Source organism: Artibeus jamaicensis, unplaced genomic scaffold (genome assembly GCF_021234435.1).
Source record: "Artibeus jamaicensis isolate MK-2021 breed Jamaican fruit bat unplaced genomic scaffold, CSHL_Jam_final scaffold_916, whole genome shotgun sequence".
Classification (NCBI taxonomy): domain Eukaryota; kingdom Metazoa; phylum Chordata; class Mammalia; order Chiroptera; family Phyllostomidae; genus Artibeus; species Artibeus jamaicensis.
In genome coordinates, this window is record NW_026522059.1 from 24530132 (window position 1) to 24550047 (window position 19916).

The 19916-nt window shown below is 45.1% G+C and overlaps 1 protein-coding gene across 18 annotated transcripts in view; it reads right to left on the reverse strand.

Annotated features, from left to right (window-relative positions):
* Window positions 1-6722: 6722 nt before the first annotated feature.
* RIMS2 (regulating synaptic membrane exocytosis 2) overlaps window positions 6723-19916 on the reverse strand; it is a 470156-nt gene continuing 456962 nt past the window's right edge. For all 18 annotated transcript variants that reach the window (XM_053661100.1, XM_037133385.2, XM_037133387.2 and 15 more), the window contains 5 exons: window positions 15459-15600; window positions 11763-11875; window positions 11338-11439; window positions 9955-10094; window positions 6723-9528 (listed from right to left, as the gene is read on the reverse strand). In XM_053661100.1, the coding sequence (XP_053517075.1) occupies window positions 9310-9528; window positions 9955-10094; window positions 11338-11439; window positions 11763-11875; window positions 15459-15600 (716 nt within the window). In that variant the 3' untranslated portion in view covers window positions 6723-9309. The remainder of the gene's footprint in view (window positions 9529-9954; window positions 10095-11337; window positions 11440-11762; window positions 11876-15458; window positions 15601-19916) is intronic.

The window sequence follows — 19916 nt, forward strand, 5'->3', positions numbered from 1 at the left end:
CCAGGAAATCCAGGAAGCTCAGAGAGCCCCAAAGAAGTTGGACCCAAGAAGGAACACACCAAGGCACATCATCATTACATTAGCCAAGATTAAAATGAAGGAGAGAATCCTAGAAGCAACAAGAGATAAGGGGACGGTCACCTACAAAGGAGTACCCATCAGACTGTCAGCAGATTTCTCAAAAGAGACCTTACAGGCAAGAAGGGGCTGGAAAGAGGTATTCCAAGTCATGAAATCCAAAGACCTACAACCAAGATTGCTCTATCCAGCAAAGCTTTCATTTAGAATGGAAGGGCAGATAAAGTGCTTCTCAGATAAGATCGAATTCAAGGAGTTCATCATCACCAAGCCCTTATTATATGAAATGTTAAAGGGACTTACCTAAGAAAAAGAAGATAAAAAAAATGAACAGTGAAAGGACAGCAAACTCACAGTTATTAACAACCACACCTAAAACAAAAGCAAACTATGAGGACAGCTAGATCAGGAGTGAACCATAGAAATGAAGATCTCAAGGAGGGTTAGCAACAGGGGAGTGGGAGAAGGAGAAGTGGGGAGAAGGTACAGAAAATAAATAGCATAGATGGTAGGTAGAAAATAGAGGGGAGGGCAAGAATAGTATGGGAAATATAGAATCTAAAGAACTTGAGACACGTGTTCATGAACTAAAGGGGGGGAATGGTGGGGGAGGGGTGTGCAGGGTGGAGGGGATTGGAGGAGGGGAAATAGAACAAATGTAATGGCATAATCAATAAAATAAAAAATATAATAAAAAAAGAGATGTGGCAAGGAAAAATTACTTTTCTCTCTATTAGAGACATTTTTAATTTTATATGCTCAAATCTGTCAGACTTTCTCTTTAAACCTTCTGGTTTTTCTTTTTTATTTTTGTTTTTGTTTAGGAAAATGCTTTTTTAAAATTACAAGATTACAAAGAGATATTCTATGTACTTTTTTCAAGATTTTATTTATTTTTAAAAAGAAGAAAAGGAAGGAAGAAAGAAAGGGAGAAAAAGATTAATGTGCAAGAAAAAACATAGATTGGTTGCCTCTCACACACCCCCAACTGGGGACTTGGCCTGCAACCCAGGCATGTGTCCTGACCAGGAATTGAACCAGTGACGTTTCAGTTTGTAGGCTGGCACTCAATCCACTGACCCACACCAGCCAGCGCTACTTTTCCATTTTACATCTCATTCTTTAATCCATGTAGAATTTATTTTGTGTGTGGTGTGACATAGTAATCTAACTTAATTTTTTCCTCTTTAAGATGATCCCTCATTACTGCTTTTTTAAAAGCTTTTTTAATCTCTTCCTGAGGACATGTTTATTGATTTGAGAGAGAGAGAGAAACATCAATCCATTGCTTTCAATAAGTGCCCTGCAACCCAGGTAACCGGACGACGCTCCACCCTGCCGAGCGTGGCCACAGCCCTCACTGCTCTCACAGGCCTACTGAGCTGCCTTGAGAAGGATTGCCTGGGAATGACCCGCCCACCAGGTAGCCCTGGGATCAGCTGTTCCAGCTGATTCTGTTTAGTTCAAGTGGAAAAAGTACAAGTGAAACCAACTGGGGGGGGGGGTGCTTCGTTGTAAGAAACACGAACAACCTGCTGGGTCTCTTCTAGGAGTTGCTCCGACCACTGCACTCTACAACCTCAACTTATGTCCTTTCAATTCCGAAAGGAGCTGATAATATTTATTTTATACTCTACACCCTGGGAGTTATCATAAACCAACATGCAGCTCTATGCTCGAAGTGCTTATAGTCTAATGAGAAAACCAATTCATACATGTACATACATGCATGCATGGATAACAAACAAATTCATAATTAACATATAAGTATATGCACATACAGGTGAGATAAATAAACACTTGGAAGCAGTGTGTGTTCACGCACAACGAGTGTGCTAATGAGTGCCTGTCTCTCCTCCAAGTCCCCAAGAGGGATGTGTCATTGCCATTTTCATTTGCCAGGAACAAAGCAGGGAATTGGTAAATGTTAGTTGAATGGAAGTGAAATAATAGGTAGCATGGGAACTGAGAAGAGAGAAGTCTTCATAGTTAATAAAGGTCGGAGTGTTTCCAGGGGCAGCACTGAGCTGCCAGAGGGGGTGGAGAGAGGGAAAAGAGGAGAGAGGCTCAGCTGACGCCCTCCCTCCCACCCCGAGTAATTGAACCAATTTTCTCTGTTCTCACATACTCCTTCAGGTTGCCTGGGAGTGAATTTAAAAGCTGCAAACAGGATGCTGATCTCCCTCAATCATCCATCTTCAAAAGCTCCCAGAGCCCCGCAGCTTTTCAAACCCACAGAAATAAATTCCCTGGAAGCGACTCCCCTGCTGCCTGTCCTCTCTGCGGGAGCATGCAGCCGAGCGTGAGGCTGGTGCCCCAGAGCCATCTGTCACAGGGCGTTAGCCCCGTGAGTGCGCTCCGTGCTCGCACTGCGGTGGATGCAAACGCCCGCGGCCGGCTCCGCACCAGGCTCAGCCTGGCCTCTCCTCTTTGGAGCCAGTTCTAGTGTCAGTCCCCAAACAGCATGGGGTGACACGGCTGGCCCTGAAGAGGCCGATCCTTCAAATCAGCACCGAGGGGAACAAACAAAGATGCCAAAGACCAAAGAGTAGCCCCCAGCAGGCAGCCTGAGCCAGAGCGTTCAGAATTTGCCCGGTGCATCTCCCAAAGCATGGTGTCGACATGGGGACATGGGGACAAGGAGAGCGTGGCTGCAGCATTTCGGGAGGGATACAGGCCCACACGGACCAGGCTCCTCTGGGTTCTGCTCTGCTGAAGAGAACGGCGCACCCAGCCTGTTGGAGCATAGAGCTGGAAAATGTGAGACCCTCCTGGACCCCCGGGGAGGGGAGAGGACCCTTTCCCCACCCCAGCCCTGCAGAGAATGGGGCTCCTTCCCGTGATGACTGCTCACAACTTTTTTGTTTTAAATTAGATTTGGCAGAGAGGCTTTTGACAACCACTGAGCCTATTCTGTTTTCCCTTCTCTGTTTATTGGAAATTTGGGACCCAGTGGGGGTTGTGAGTGAGGCAATGGCTGTGCAGGGTCGCTTCACCCACCGGCACCCCCTTGCCCAGTGCTCAGCTCGGCTCGGTGTCCGTTTCCTTCCGAGACACAGGAACTGAGAGCAGCATTTACCTTCCAACCCTCCTGGCCCAAGATTTCCCCAAATTGCTGGCGTACTTAAAACAAAGCCACCACGTGACCGGGACTCGCAGCCAGTAATCTCACCTTGTCTCTCTCAGCGGCGCCCTCTGCCGGCCCCTCCTAGTATTGCTGGTGATCCCGCCTGCCCCCGGGGAGGGCTCCTGGGGCTGTCACCCTTCCCTGCCTGGTTCCTTTGCTGCGGTGGCTGCAGCCTTCCTCACCAGACCACATTAGCCACCAGCAGCGCCATTATTAAACCATGCACTAAGTGGCGGCCAACCTGTCCGTAAAATGGGGATGCTGCTTACCCCCAGGGCACTTATTGGAAGCAATGGATTGATGTTTCTCTCTCTCTCTCAAGGTTTGGAGACCTTGGTGACAAAAGTACTGTAAAACACTCTACTGCTTCACCCCACACACAGCAAGTGCAGGAACACGTGGCTGTAATGCATTCTAACTCTCCTCTCAGAACGGCACCCCGCAAGGGCGCCACTCTATTGCTGGTGCTGAAACGACTCAGGGAAGGGTGCCCCCGACCCCATCCTCCTGAGTCTCCACTGCCTTCTCTGGACATCAGGGCTGGGGCTCTTGTGGTGGACAGAAAGAAGTCATTTCACAAGTCCTGAGACCAGCCCTCGCACATGGGAACTTACTATTTGGGGGGCGATCCCAGAGGAAGCCCCCCTTCCTGCCAGGGTACCACGGCAGGGGCGGGACACATCAGTTCACTCAGTATTTACTGAGCACTTTCTCCATGGGCAATGTGGCCCTGGGAGCTGGACCGTACTCAGTGCAGGAAGCAGATGCTCCTGCCTGCAAGGAGCTTATGTGACAGCAGGGGAGGGCAGTGGGGACAATCAACACATAGTCTGAATCAATAGAAATACATTGATACAGATGAATCCCTTTGCAGCGTCGCAGTTTCATTCCGACGGAACGGCCGTAACAACCTCGCCCATCACTTCAGGCCACACGTGTGGGTGATAGAGTTCTGCACTGATTTAAGCGTCTCCTTTAAAAACCCACGTGGGCAGAAGAGCAGGCCCGGGAAAGTGTGCGATGCACCCACAATGACGTGGAGAAAGGTCCAGTTTATACAAATGTTTGACCACGTTCTGCAAACCTGAAACTCGGGAGAATGCAGGTATAAAAGGTATTTCAAAGGCTGGTTCAAGAACTTAAAAAAAAAAATAGTCTGCATAACATAAAACACTGAGAAAGAACCGACCTCAGCAGCTCTCTACCCTGCAGCAATCTTTCCCAAACAATGGAGCTGGTTCTGTGGAGGGTTATCTGAGGGAGAAAGCATGTGCTTCTAAAGAATACTGTGTATTGAGAAGAAGATGCCTTCAAGAACCTTTGTTTGCTGTAGATATTCACACACACACAGCGATTTTTTATGTTTTTCCTAATCCCTGTTTTCTGTGAGAAGTTGGCATTTCCATCAGAGCTCCGCCTGCCACGGAACACTCCAGCTCCCACTCCTTGCTTGGCGGATGCTTCTTGCCTGGGAGTCAGCTTACATGTCACCCCCTCCTGAGAAGCCCTTCTGACGACGTAGGAGCGACCCTTCAGCCCACACTCCTCACCCACCCCATCACTTCCTTTCAGAAGGAAAGGAAGAGCTAAATATAACTAGAAATGATCTGTCACTCATTCATTTCTATGTTCACTTGTTTATCGTGTGTCTGCCTCCACTGGAAGATAAGCTCCATGGGAAGAGGAAACTTACCTTGCTTGCTCTCTCTCCAGCTCCTAAAACTGTGTTGGGCAAGAGTAAAATGCTCAATAAATATTTGCTGAATGAACCAATGACAGCCTGTCAGATTTCATTTAGCCAAGCAGCTTGGAATTTGCTGCCACCTCAAGCAACAATCTTACTTCCCCTTCAATTTTGATCCCTCCCTCCTCAGTCTGGTTCACACCTGGTCCCAATGCTCCCGGAGCACCTCTCCAAGGTCCACCACAACTCCTTCAAGGTCAGGCCCGATGGCTTTTCCTCAGCCTCAGCTTCTTTGACTTATCTCTAGATTTGACAGTGAGGAACTTTGCTGAGATGCTTCATACAGATGTGACCCTAGACTAAGCTGAGCCCTTTGCACTTGTTTTTATTCTGCCTCCTTAAATATGCATTCTTCCCACGGGCCTGAGAGTATTTCTTGAGGTTCTGTCCTTAGAGCTTTGCTCACATAAATGATTGCGTCTACTGCTCCCTCTTGATCACCTCTGCTCTGGGTGATACTCACAGGACTCAGGATGGAGGTTCACAAATGGCAGTTCCTTTGCCCGAGGCACAAGTAGAATTGTTTCTTTGCTTGCATTTTCTCTCGGGAATGATTCTGTGACTTAACTATTGCCACTGAAATGTGAGATGAAGTACCATTTGTTGCTTCTGGGCAGCAGCTTTATGATCTGGCCCTTGGCTTGGCAAGTGCCTTTTTCCCAGTCTCTGATCACCGAGAATATGTGGAGATGGAGCCCCCATTAGACTGAGTCCTGGAGAAATCAGGATGAACAGTTTCACTGCTCAACAGCAGTGGCCATGGAGCATGAGATACAAATAAGCCAGTTTCAAGCTGCTGGGATTTTAGTGTGGCTCTTGTTACTGCAGCATAACCTGGCCTATCCTGACTGATACAGCAGGCCAATCTGACTTTCTTCCCTTCAAGCTAAAGCTACACTTCAGCTGTCATTGAGATAGAAATCTTTTCCACTTATAGAAGTATAAGCCCAACATATCTTTACCTACACTCATCATTTCCCTCCTCGACCCTGAAACATACCTCTCCTCCGACTTTTGTTTTGTTTAGTGGCACCAACATTCTTCTAAAAACCCGAACTTTATTTATACCTGTGGTTACATTTTGTCCCAGATTTCTTTCCAACCCTGCTTTGTTGTCCCCACAAGTGCTTCCCGGGTCCAGCCTTAGTCCCTTCCTTCCTGGACTATTACACCTCGAGTTATCTCGCCGCTTCCGATCTCTCTGCTTTATGATCAAGTATACTTCCTTTGTCACCGGCCATTCATGAATAGGATAAAGGGAAAAATCTAGGTCTTGTTATTCCTTTGCATTGCTGCTCCCCCACCACAGCGGAACTGACACCTCAGTGGAAACACAGTATAACGTCAACTGTCACCCTCGTCATTGTCACCCAGGAAACCAGAGCCAGCACATGACTCTGTGAGTCTGCTACCCATGGACGCCACGCTGACTCAGAAATCGCCCGTTTTACTCACAAACTCTGCGAGCTGCTGAGTCATTTAATCAGAAAGTACCCCAATCTGGAATAACAAGTTTGTTTTTTTTTAATTAGCAAGTTTTAATGATCTGAGCAGAAATCCTTCAGTACTTTAAAGAAATGCTCTACTGAAGGCCATTTGCTAAGACTGGCAGTCTGCTTCTGTTATGGGGATGTAGAGGAGATCCTCTTGTTGGCTCTAAATTATGGGGTTCGGGGGATGGGCTGCAGCAGGCTCGGGGATGTGTCGGGGGGAAGCCGGAGAAAGCCGTGCATACAACGTCTGTAAAGAAAATGTTTTATTTAAAGTGTTAAATACCATCACCAGAATGAATTTGATTTACATTAGTTGGTGTTCATTACAGGACTAATCTGCCCTTTTTTCCCCAACTGGAAGTCCCTTTACTTTTCAAACACACTATGCACAGGGCAGCGAGGGTCACTGGAGCAGTGCTATTTACATGGCTAAACCACAAGTCGAGGTACAGACATGTGAAAATTAAAAAAAAAACAACACCAACTTTTAAATAAATACTGCATAATGACGAGTATGTACAAATATTCCATACAGTCATGTCCTTCTTATTAAAATTAGAAATAATTTATATAGGAATATGCACAAAAGATTATGTGACTGTGCCTTTGTATCAGGAAAATGGTAAACGTTTATTCTAAGGGAGCGCATAGACACTACAGGTCTATTAAACCAATTGCTGCTGGTACACAAGTGTCTAAAGTACTTCAGTGGCGTTTTACTCTGAACAGCTTTACCGGGGCCTATCTCACAATGCCAAGACACAGTCTCGGTGAGTTCATATTGCACCACGTAAAGAGAAGGCATTTTTCGTGATACTCATTTTAACTTTTGCACCATATCAAGCATGATAGTTTTTAATGGTCAGCACTGAATTTAAAAACAAAACAAAACAAAAAAAAGCAATTTTTGTGCATGGCATCAGTTTAAAGAAATGGTATGTGGATTTCAAAAGTTATTGCAAGAAATGCAAATCAGTGTAAGAACGTGCTATCACGTGTACATAAAGAAGCAGAAAGTGCGGGCGGTTCACCACACTCACCAGTGACCTTTCCTTTACACAAGGGAACGCAGAGAAATTTGACCTTGCAGCACCACCCGATGGTAACAACAGCTGTCTGTAAAATCAAAGGCAGGGGTGTGACTTTGGGGGATTGGTGAGTAGACTTTTGGTGATGGCTTCAAAGAACGATTAATAGGCAGACTGACTTTCTTTGAGTTATCTAAAAATTGGAGCCTTAAAATGATTGGTTGTAAATTCCTGTTTACTGTATTTCTTTAGAAATATAATTTGTGCAAAATTGAATTTTTACTACAGAAAAAATGAATTAATAAACAACAGTGTCTCAGGGCTCCAAAGTTTTAGAAGTGTCTCTATCCACATAGTAAATGGAAACTGGGTAAAGAAATTGCTTTAATTAATTAAAAAAACCTCCAAAACCTAAGACTGTCTAGAAATAATGCTTTAACCCCTGTATGAATGATGCTGGTGCTAAAAACAAATTGATTAGACATTACAATGGCCACATGAATTTGGAATTTCCTGTAAACTAAATTTTGAAGGTGAAAATAAAATCACCATGCACTGTACAACAGATTGCAAAAGTTCAAATGTCTTCTTTATCAAACACATGCTGACTTACTTTAATCTATTCCCAAGTCATGTTGCGAAATCCTTTTCAACATGCTTGAAATAAAGAAAGCTCTTAAATATTTTCCCTTGAGAATTTGCAAATTCAGAAGCATGTAGAGCTCTGAATCAAAAATGGGGTACAACAGAGTATCAGGTCAAAAACTCGCCGTTTTTTTAGTATAATGTTCACTCTGGTAGGGAGAAAGGAAGTACAAGATTGAGAGAGAGAGGAGGGGAAAAACGAGAGGTGGACAATTTGCACATACTGAACTTCATTAGATTTGTATATTTAACATGGAAATAAATTGAATATATACTTGTCACATAAAGAGAATTTTAAGTATTTTCTAGAAAGTATTTTCATTTGTAATGTCTGCCAAAACACAGACTATGATTTATAGTTTAAAGAATAAACATGGTGTGTCTTTGTATCACCCTGTTGCATTCTCTCCCCTTTTAAAACCATGCATTAGTGAAATTTATTTTTAAAAATAATATAAATTGTTGAAAATGGCTGATTTTTATTCTTGTTTTTTTTTTGCAAGTTGCAGCCCCAAGAAAATAATTTAAGTATTCAGCTAATCTGTGTCCATGCAAAAAAAGTTTCGTTAATTTCATTCAGTACAGTGTCGCCAGAGTTCTGTTTCCCAGAGGCCCACAGTCCTGGCGGTACAGAAGGACACGCCCGCTGGAGCTCTGACCCGGCCGCCGCTCACGCTGGCCCGGCCGCCCCTGGTCGCCGTCCAGGGGCGGGCTGGCGGCTTGTCCCGGACCACGTCTTTGGTCTCCTGCTTTGCACCTGATGCTTCCTAGGACTTTGCTCCTTGACCTGTAACATGGCTGAGTGGCTGTAGAGCTCCATTTGTGTGGCATAGCAGGGCTTCGGGGTCAAGAGAAATGAAGAAAAACGAACGATAAAAATATAACGGTGCCATTGAAAAGGGCTTTTGTTGCATGAAACTGACTGATTCTTTGAGATTAATCCATGGCTTCGGGTTGGACCAAAATCTGAGTGTCACTGAACTCCGGACCTGACAGCTCTTCATAGCTCTGTTCTTTCACCTGAGGGCCTTCTTCAGGGCACAATGTGTGCGACTTCCTCTGAGAACACAGGACCGCTCTGTAGCCCGAGAAACAGGCTCAGAAGACACAACGTTAAGCATGCAGTGTTACCAGGGTTAGCGACCTGGGATTTTTTTTGTAACGCTGGTTGCTATGACAACAGTTTTACAGCTGCTATGAACGGGAGTAAGAAGGTCCGGTTGAACTTTCCAGAGATGATTGGGAAGCTCTTCTCGTCAGAGGGGCCAAGGTTGGATCTACTAGGGAGGAAGGGGGGAAAAGTTTGTACCATCCAATCACCATGTTGGATAGCTCCAGTTCATCCAAAAGTATCTGGGCCACTCCCATGAAAGATTTGTGGTCCATGCGGCCATAGTCTCCCCAGACAATGATCTATTGGCAAAATAAAAAGGAGAGTAATGTCAGTGTGATCCTGTACACAAAAACTTGTAAATTAAAATACATTCAGTTAACGTGCTCCCACCAAACACCAGGTTAAACAGTCGCACTGGCTACAGGGTGGCTGGCCCTCACCACACGAGTGCAAGGGTACACGAGGAAAACCGTGGGATGTGGAACCAGACAGCAGTCCGGGAAGATTGGCGTTTATGCGTGATGGCGGTTTGCAAGTCTGTGTACCTCACGCTGAAGGAAACAACAGGGTCCACAGCTCTACAGCACTGGCCCCTGCTTTGAAGCTACCCAAGAACTTCAGGTGTGAGGAGCGGGAAATGATAGCAGAAGTGAAGATGTTGGGTAGAAGGTCTGACCCCCATGAAAATGTTTTCTTAGGTAAGGGATAAACAAGTCAGTAAATACCTGTAAAACCTTCCCTTGGGGACTTTCTTCGAAAGATAATAGCTGCTGGTATAGGGGTTCCAGCGTTTTTCTTGCCACTTTTGTCTTCTTTTTGGCCACACAGACTCCGTTATCGAGCAGATACACCTTTACATATGGTGCTTGGGACAGAAAACACAGAGGAGAGGTAAGGGGTGAGCTGTGGTTATGGAACACCCAGCTCCTGGGTGACATCTGTAACTACTCAACCTTAGCCTGGAAAAGCTGGCAGCCCAAAGTCACTGGCCCTTCTGCATCCCATCAGCATCATTTCGTCAATGACAGATAACCGTCAGCGATCTGGGCAGTTTGGGGCAGCGCTGACCTGGCCTCTGAACTGATTATTATTTTGCCATCAACTGGTTACGTACATTTGAACTCTGCATAAAACTGAGGTGAAATGCTTCTAGTCCCTAATAACATTCAAAGGAGATGTCTTAATCTTTCATTTTTCAAGACTTAAGTCTAATTAAACATACTTGAAACCATATTGTTTTACTTATCCACACCCACAAATCACTTATTTATTGCTCAAAAGGGTTTTTTTTTATAGTAAATTTGTTCAGTAAATACAAAAGAGCTTGTTTATTGATGGTGGTGTGGGTACAGGGTGAGGTTTCATGTGTTGTGTCCCAATTAGCTGGGAAGAGGCAACTAATTATAAATTCCATAGCAAGAAATTTATCTGACAAACTCTTTATAAAAGTATTTGCGTGCATGTAGACATTATTTTATTCTTTACAGCAGAGTGGTGTGACTTGCTCCAAGACCTTCCTCCACACACTTGCCTTAATCACCACTGCAAGGTTGTATAATAGGTGATATACATCATAATTCAGAATTTCTGCAAGGATGGCAAAGTTAAGAGATTCAAAATTACAGCCAGCCAGCAGAGGTGCTGGGGTGAGAAACCAAGTTTCAGACTCCTGAGAACTGTTCTGTACATCCGATCTGATGACGCACATGTCTGCACAGAGCAGCTGGGGTCTGGCACTTCCCACGTGCCGGCGCCTCGGCACATGCCTTTCTCTCCACACAAACCACAGGAAGTGAAGGTCTTACACTGACGATGTCCTGTGTACATCGGCTTACGCTACTTTGGGCCCGTCTCTATTTTTATTCTAATTCCAGGACCCTAAGGATTCCCAAGGAGAATTTTGAAGTTCCAGGTAAACTGAAGAATAATACAAAACACCAGCTAACGAGAACAGAAATTACTTCTGGACATGTTGTGCAAAATGAGCTACCTAAGCGTGGCAGTTTTCATTTTGCGGTGCTTTCTACTACACGGTACTCATTTAGCAACGCATGCTGGGCCCACCGGTCCACTTGGGCAATAATAGAAGAATCTCTTCTGCTTTTTACCTGGCAGTGTCTTGGAACCTGGTTTTACAACAAGGCCACGCGCCCGAATGATCTCCACCTCCAACTGTCCCTTTTTGTCCATCATTCCCACCTGGATGTCACCTAGTAGTGTGTGAGGAAAGACAAACAGGACTTAGTCATATATAGGTGCAGTAAAAAACATGTTGTGCCAAGGGCCCTGGCTGACCATCCCTTTATCCTTCCCACTTGTTATCTCAAATTCATATATATTTAGAATTTTATCAATGATATCTCGCTTTAAAAAGGACACACATGAAATGGGAAAAAATTTAGCTGAAGATGTTTTTAACTGCTAAAACATAAAATATTCATTTCTGCTGATGATACTGTGAAAAACCCTGGAAAACTAGAGAATGTGATTTTCAACAATCTAAAAGAAAAACAAGACCGACAGAAATTCTTACCCATTGCAGGCGTAGCCAGAGTCTGACGCCCCACCAGCTGGGCGGGGCCCAGGCCGTCCAGAAAGTCGCTGAACTGGCTGTCGGAGGCCAAGCGGACACCGGGGAAAATCAGACTAGAAGCAAAAGGACGTACAGGATTAAACCCCGAACCCCTGCTTACACTCAGGCAGCTCAGGTTTCCCTGTGGCCCCCTGTCGGGCCAGGAGCACTTAGTAGCACTATTTTGCCACTGACATTAATTGGATCCCGACACCCGCTCCACCTCCCGTGGTTCGCCCTCCTTATCCTCTGGTGGCCCACGTCTGTCACCAGGAGCAGCGGTCGCACTGGACTGCAGGCCTCTGTGTCTTTCTCTTCCGTTTGGAGACACGGGCTGTGACTTCTAGCAGTGGCCCTCAGTACCTAGCCAACACTTACTCCGTAACTGGCATTACCATATTTAATCATCTCGGGTGCACTATAAGATAGGTTCTATTATTTAACCCGCTTTACAGATGAAGACACTTTTGGGGGATCACTCCCACCAGCGCACAAACATACCACTGTGTCTTCCACTGTGAAAGAAATCCCTCCCCCAATCCCACACCCCCTCCTGCGACCACCCCATTTCTCCTCTTCTCAAACTTCTCAAAAGAGTTGCCTCCATGTGCTGTCTTTGATTTCATTCCTCTCATCCTTCCTTAAAATTCTAGTTTTTCCTTTCTCTTTTTCTTGCTCTATTTTTCTCTACTCCTCTAAAATTTCTCAGGTCAAGGTTACTTAACAGCCACAGTGGTAAATCGAACGGCTAATACTCTATATTAATTCATACTACGACAACAGCATCCTTTGACACAATTAACCTCTGTTTCTTCCTTGAGACCCTTTCTCCACCTCATTTCCCAGACTCTCTCCTGTCCAGGCCCTCCTTTTCGGGCCTCTAACTCAGTCTCCTTTATTAGCTCTGCCACTAAATACTGGGAGGTCGAGCCTTTGACCTCCTAGCATTTCCACGTCCCAGTTCCCTTGGTAGCTCACCCAGTCTCATGGCTTTAAACACCGTCTATGCCGATATAACCGAGGTTGACACCTCCAGTCTGGACTCGCCCTTGGAGTGCAGACCTGTACTCTAACTGCTTGGTCAACATATCTGCTTGGATGTCTGATGGGAAACTGATACATAACTTGTCCCAAATCCCAAACAAACAAACCTCTAACTCTGTTCCCCTCAGAGGGTCACAGTGTCGACCTGCAATTTCACTCTTCCAATTGCTCAAGCTCAGAGTTGTCTTTCCTCTTTGTTACAGATGGAATTGTGTGCCGCCCCTGCCCTCCGGCCCCTACCCTCCCACCATCACAATTCATTCGGTGAAGCCTTAATCCTCAGGACGACTAGGGGGCCTTTAAAGAGGTGCTTGAGATTGAACGAGGTCATAAGGCTGGGGCCTTAACCTAGTATGACTGGTGTGCTTATAAGAAGAGATACCAGACACCAAGAGATGTGCACACCAACAGATGTGCACAGAGGGAGGACCAAGTGAGGCCTCGGCGAGAAGGTGACCACCTCGCAAGGCAAGGAGAGAGGCCTCGGGAGAAAACCCTGCTGACTCCTTGGTCTTAATCCAGAACTATGAGAAAATAATTTCTGTTGTTTAAGCCACCTAGTCTTGGGGTCTTTTGTTATAGAAAACTAATACACTCTCTTTCTCTCATTAGTCACATCAGATGCATCAACAAATATTATTGGTTCTACTATCAGAACGCACCCAGAATCTGACCTCGCTAACGCCGCCACCCTGCCCCAAGCCATCATTTGCCGTCTTCTGCATTTCTGCTACAGCTTTCTGATCGATCTCCCTGTTGCCACCGCAGTCTCAGCCCCCACGGCAATCAGAACCGCCTTCCAGCTGTGAGGCCTCTGCTCCACACGCTCCATTGATTTCTCAGCCCCCTCAGCGTAGAAGCAATGTCTTCCAACGCCATGTAAAGACGACACAAACTGCCCGCCCTGGCTCACCACATCCTGATTCCCAGTCTGATCCTACTCTAGTCCTTACTCCTCAGGGCCGCCTTCCCTTGCTGACGCCAGGAGGCTCCTGCCTCAGGGTCTCCGTACGGCTTCTGCGGAACATTCCTCCCTCAACAGCCAGATGTTCTCCCACTTCCTTCAGATTTTTACTTAAATGTGTCCCTTCGCTGTCTACCCCACATGAAACCCCACCCATATACCCTCTATCATCTCTCTCCCTTTGTTTTTCACCTGAGAACTTACACTACGTAATCTAAACCTACAGTTTACTTAAGGGTTGTCTTGTCCACTACACTGTAAGTCTGGTGAAGGGAGAGCTTGTTTCTTTTCTCCTGTTTTGCTCACTGATACATCTCCAGCACCTAGAACAGTGCGTGGGGTGCTGGCAGCACTTAATGGATACTTGCTAAGCTCAATCATTTAATTAAAATGAAGCCTAGTAACTCTCGAGTTTCTATAGTACCCGCCCCCCTCCGCCCAAACAACCACCAGATGAGAACTGAAGCCTATGTGATTGTAAAGCCCATGGTCTTAACCACCAGTGGACTTGGCTCTCTTGCATGGCTCACACCTCCAACCCCAGCACAGCACCCAGGACACTGGAAGTTCGGGCTCTCTCTGGTGAACGAATCTCTGAGTGTTCGTACCAGTTCTCCAATAAGACTGTGAACGTCTGAAGTGCAGGGGCCAGTGTAAAAAGTCCAACACCCCAAATGCGTGTGGCGTCGCGCTGTGCAGTGCGCTCTGACTTTCTACTCGGTTCTCCATCTCTCCTGAGGCGTCAACTCTGAATCTATTTCTGCCCCAACCTTAATTTCCAAATATACAGTTCATCCAAACATGTTCACGTTTCTACAAGTATCCCACATAACCGTATTCATAAATGCATGGAAACCATGCACGCCCTTTGTGTTTATATAGTCGTGCCAGGCAGGTGACCCGGAGGGCATGCCGTGATATTCTGCCCGCAGTGCCTGCGGCCTCACCTCTGTGAGCTGCCACACAGACGCTGCCTAAACATCTGGTGCAACAGGGTGAGGCCAGGAAACCCCTCTCTCCTCTATTAATGTCATCAACACTCCCATCTCCTGATGTGCAGCTGCTAACTACTGTTAATTTCCTGGTGATGAGGCTACGCAATCTTCATAAACGCTTTAAAATTGCGTACAGATGGTCCAAGGGGAAGCTACACGATACCCACACAGGAAAGGCCCACCAAGTCTCTCCGAGGCGTTCCTTTTTGTCTAGTTACGTTTATCCCAACTGTTAGTGCATGGAAGTAAGTATGCATCGGTATGCCATACTTTTCAGTAGTAACTCTTAGAGCGAATATTTTAAAAGCCAGCACCGTTCAGAGTGTGGCATGAGCACTTATTACTTTTGTGCTTTTATGTGTATTATTGCAAGCTAGGGACAATTTTTATTTGCATGCACTGTGAAATAGTCACATTTTAGCATCTTGCCAGTAAAGGAAGACACACATCTGCACATCTGTTTATCTGCACATCTGTTTCCCTTGACATGAAAAGCCAGATATGCCACAATTCTCAGTGGCAGCTGAGCAAAAGTCCCTTTCACAGCACGAGAGCCAGTGAAAATTAAGAAGGCGCTACGGAGAGTGGGAGCTGGGTTTGTGAGAGCGGAGAGACGGGGCGCAGAGGGCGCGGGTCCCGGCCGGCCCCACTCACTTTCCCTCCGAGCTGTAGCTGTTCATGCTGCCGTCCGTAGACTCCCGGCTCGCCTGTCGGGTCATCCAGTTCCTCATTTCCACTGCCAGGCCGGTCTCTGTACTCCTCTGCACGGTGCTCCGGAGCTTCTTCCCCCCTGCTTCTGCACAGACACGAAACAAAAGGGGCAAGAGCTTTGTCATCACCACCTGGTGACGAAAAATAGGAGCCAGCACGTGGAGGTTCTCAGCAGAAAACAACTGTGCAAATAAATACAAAGTGCTCTTATCAAGGAGAAAGAAAGAAAAGGTTTTTGAAACAGTGTCTTGTTGAGTGGGATGAAAATTTGCTACAAGTCTTCAAAAAGCACAAATACCATTGTTTTATTTCCATTTAAAACAGTGTTCAAATTGGTAACAAAAGAAACAGAAAGGTTGAACCTACGAAAAATAAAATAAGCTTTGTTTTTATTGTAATATTTGAATGCAAGATTAATTTATACCTGTCTTTTTCTTTTTCTTTCTTTTTGTCACAGTAGAAGAACTAAGCCTTCACATTCTTTCCAAAGAACAGGTGGCAATACTCAATTGTAGCCTTAACTTTCACATGAAAACCTATTTTTGTAGGGTGATTGATATTGGAAGGCAAAGCAAGCTACACAAAGGAGACAGCCCTGTTTGGTAACAGTTTCACATCGGTTGGAAACTTCCAGAGAGATTCTCAAAGGAATACAAAAACCCAGCAATGCCATGTAAACAGAGCTTTTTAATTTTTGGTCAGTTATGTCCCGCAAATAGGAAACTGAGCCAAGGACCACAGTCGTGACAGAGGCAGAGGCGCTACCTGAGAGGCCGGGGAGGAAGGGGCATCTTCACAGAGGGTGGGCGGGGAATCTGAGCGGAGCTTGCAGAATGGCCAGATCTGGACCCAGGAAGCAGCAAGAGGAGAGTGCTTTTGCTGAGGGAAATGCATGGACCAAGGTGTACAGATCAGAATGACAACAGGAGCTGAGGGTTGTGCAAACACTCAGACCATGCGGCGTGGTAATGGGGGGGAGGTCAAACAATGTGAGCCCACATTCTAGGAGGCTTTGCATGATAGGAGGTGGAGCTGAGAGACTACTATCACCCTAGCAACAGGGCAATGGTCCGACTTACCAGCAATAATTTACTTCTTGTCAGGTCTAAATATTTACTGGCATTGACCATGCATGTCATTAGCTTTTTTGGGGGGCTTAATAAGCCTTTTTAATGCCTACTATTAATAATTTCATCTTAGATCAATAAATATTTGCTGACATTGCCAGTGACTTATTGAAATCTTTTTCACCAAGCCTCTTACAATATTTGTTTACCATTTTGAAACACTGCTTTAAATTTCATCTATTCCAATTCTGATGTTCATCAAAATGCTTTAAAAAGTATGTACAAAATAAAAGCTATGACTCATTTCCAACTCAGTTCCATTATCCAAGGCTGATATTTTAGACAATTGATAATAAACATGTTGTACTGATATGACCTTAAGCTGGTATAAAGCACCCTCCACTGAGGAGAGAAAGTTCTTTCCAGAGGAGTGCCAGTTAAGAAATGTAAAAGGAATACATATATTTTCAAGTCACCAATTGGTAACCTCCAAGGGAATACATGATTCAAAAAATGCACACGGATGGATGCAAACATCGTTGGGTATTCATATGAGCCAGAAATAAAAGAAAATCATTCCGCAGATTAGTTCTTCTTGTTAAAGAAAAACGTACTTTGCCCCCAGGAGACCTGGCTGCCACTGTCCCCATCAAGTGGCCACACTCAGCACTTCTAGTGGGCGGACACGTGCTTCCTGACACCAACTACACAGCATTGCCTATGGAGTTGTCTCAACAAAAACATACAGCATGTTTCTCATGGGGTCTTTGGAAGCAACTTCTAGTTTCCAACAATGCAGAAGAGAGGGCAGGAACATAAACGACACAATAAAAGAAATCAGACAAACCCAGAACATGGTTTTTTTGTATCAGAGAATTGGCTTAATCTTTTAAAAGAGTTAATATCATAAAAACAAACAAACAAGGTGGGCGAATTGTTCCAGACTTAACAATATCACAGAGATACAACTATTAAGTGCTATGAGTGAGTGGTTTATTTTAGGGGAAATAATTAAAAACAAGAAACCATAAAAGCAAAGCACTTTAAAATCAATTTTAGACATGCAGGGGAAATTTGAATACAGGTTGGATATTAAATGGGAGAAGAAAATTATTCATTTTCCTAGGTAGATAATGGCATGTATTATAAAAAATATCCTCATCACTACAAGATATATGCTCAAGTATTTACACCTGGAATGTTATTTATCTGCAATTTATTTTCAAATGGTGTAGGAAAAAATTTATAAAACAAAAAGGATAAAATGTTTTTTTAAAAGGATGGGGATAAAGAGTAGACCCCCAAATGACCACATCAGAAAGTAAAAACAAAAACAAAAACAAAAACCTAAAACCCAAAACCCAAAACCCAAAACCAACAGACAAAAAACCTGGCTGGTGTGTCTCAGTGAGTGCGGCCTGAGAACCAAAGGGTTGCAGGCCAGGTCCCCAGTGGAGGGTACTAGAGAGGCAGCCACATATTGACATTTCTCTCCCTCTCTTTCTCCCTACCTTCCCCCATCTCTAAAAATAAATAAAATCTTGGGGAAAGAAAGTAAAAAAATAAATTTGTCCAGGTGTGAACTGGAATCACGGAAAGTACGAGGCTGGTGTGAGGGAGCCGGGCCAAGGGCTGAGTCCTGGCCTCTCCTGGCAGCTAATTTACTGCTTGCTTTCTGTGATGCATGCCCTGTTAACACCATCGAGTGAGATGTACAACTTCCATTAAGTCTGAAAATGAGGAGTGAGGTTATGTGCAGGCCCCATGACTTTCAAAAGTGGTGAGATTCCTAAGGGTCTCAGGACACAGCCTTTGCAGTGTCAAAGATCTACTGTTTTTCATGTAATGTCTGACTGTATCACAGCAAAAGTGGAAAAATATGCTGCAAGAACCAGCTACCATTTGTCAGAGAGTAACAATAAAATGAGCATGTCATCCTTTTGTCTACAGATTGCTCTTTACACGCGTCCTCTTCAGAACAACTCTTAACAATCCCATTTTACAGACACAGCATCCAAGTCCCCGGGGGCACATAACTCCCTGAAGCCACACAGAAAAGGGCAGAACTGGAGTTTGTGCGCAGTTCTGACTTCAAATTCTCCGCTATTCCCAGATTGGCTGTCAGAATATAACCATGGGGTAGCCTGCGCCCCAGTCAGCGGAGATGCTGCTAAACTAACTCTGCATGGAATGCGAAGGGACCCGTTAGAAGCAGATGGGTGGGGCGGTGGGGGGTGTGGAAGAGCAGAGCTCAGTGAAGAGGTTAGGTCCAGGCGTCAAACTGCTTCTCTGAACTCCTACTCACCATGTACAGGCTGGGTGACCGTGATTAAGTTACCCTCTCCATGACTCAGTTTTCTCAAACTGAAACGGCGATGATAATAATGATGCCTATCTCATAGGATATTTTCGTTAAAGAAAATAATAAATTTAGAGTGCTTGAGATAGTACCTGATACTCAGAAAATCTTCAATGAATGGCACTGTTACTACTACTGGCAGGTAGGGAATCAGGAAACATGCATCCTGGGCCGTCTCTGAGCTTCTGAGTCAGTCCCCTCTCCACCACTCTGGCTCCTCATTTACAAAACAAAGGCAGGGGGAGGGAAGGGCGACAGGTGGTCTCTGGTCTCTTTCAGCTCTGAAGTCTCTGAGTTGGTATCATTAATGCGTGGCTAACACCATGATTAACGGCGTATATTAAGGAAGAAAATGCTACTCACGATCACCTGATAGAACCAAACAATTCCAGGCAATATGCTGGGCACTGATAAGAGCGCTTTAAAACATGTCTTTTCAATGTACTTTTTTATCTGATACATTTGCAGACACTTAAAAAGTAAAAGTATTTCTCAGCACCAGAAATCCTTTGCATCACATTCACAATAAAAATAGCAACCTAAATATAATTTATTACAGTGATTCACATTTAGTGTTCCAAATGCTCTGTCATGTTAGCCTGAAAACTGCATCTACGAAACACCAAATGTCTCCATAAAGGTGGATGTGGCCGGCAGAATTCTAAGATGGCCTATTGATTCTTTTACTTTACATGGAAAAGGGGTTTTGCAGATGTGATTATAGTTACTAATCAGTCAATGTAAAGGGGTGGAGATGATCTGAGCAGGCCTAACATAGCCACATGAGTCCTTTAAGAGCAGAGTGCTTTCTCTGGAATGTTCCAGAAGAGACTGCAGGGAAGACCTGAAACACCAGGAGGACTGAGTGTCCTTCGCTGCTGGCTTGAAGGTGGGGGGGCCTCTGCAGAAAGGGCCTGAGAGCAGCCCCTCGCTGCTGACGGACTGTAAGTAAACAGGACCCCAGTCCCACGGCTG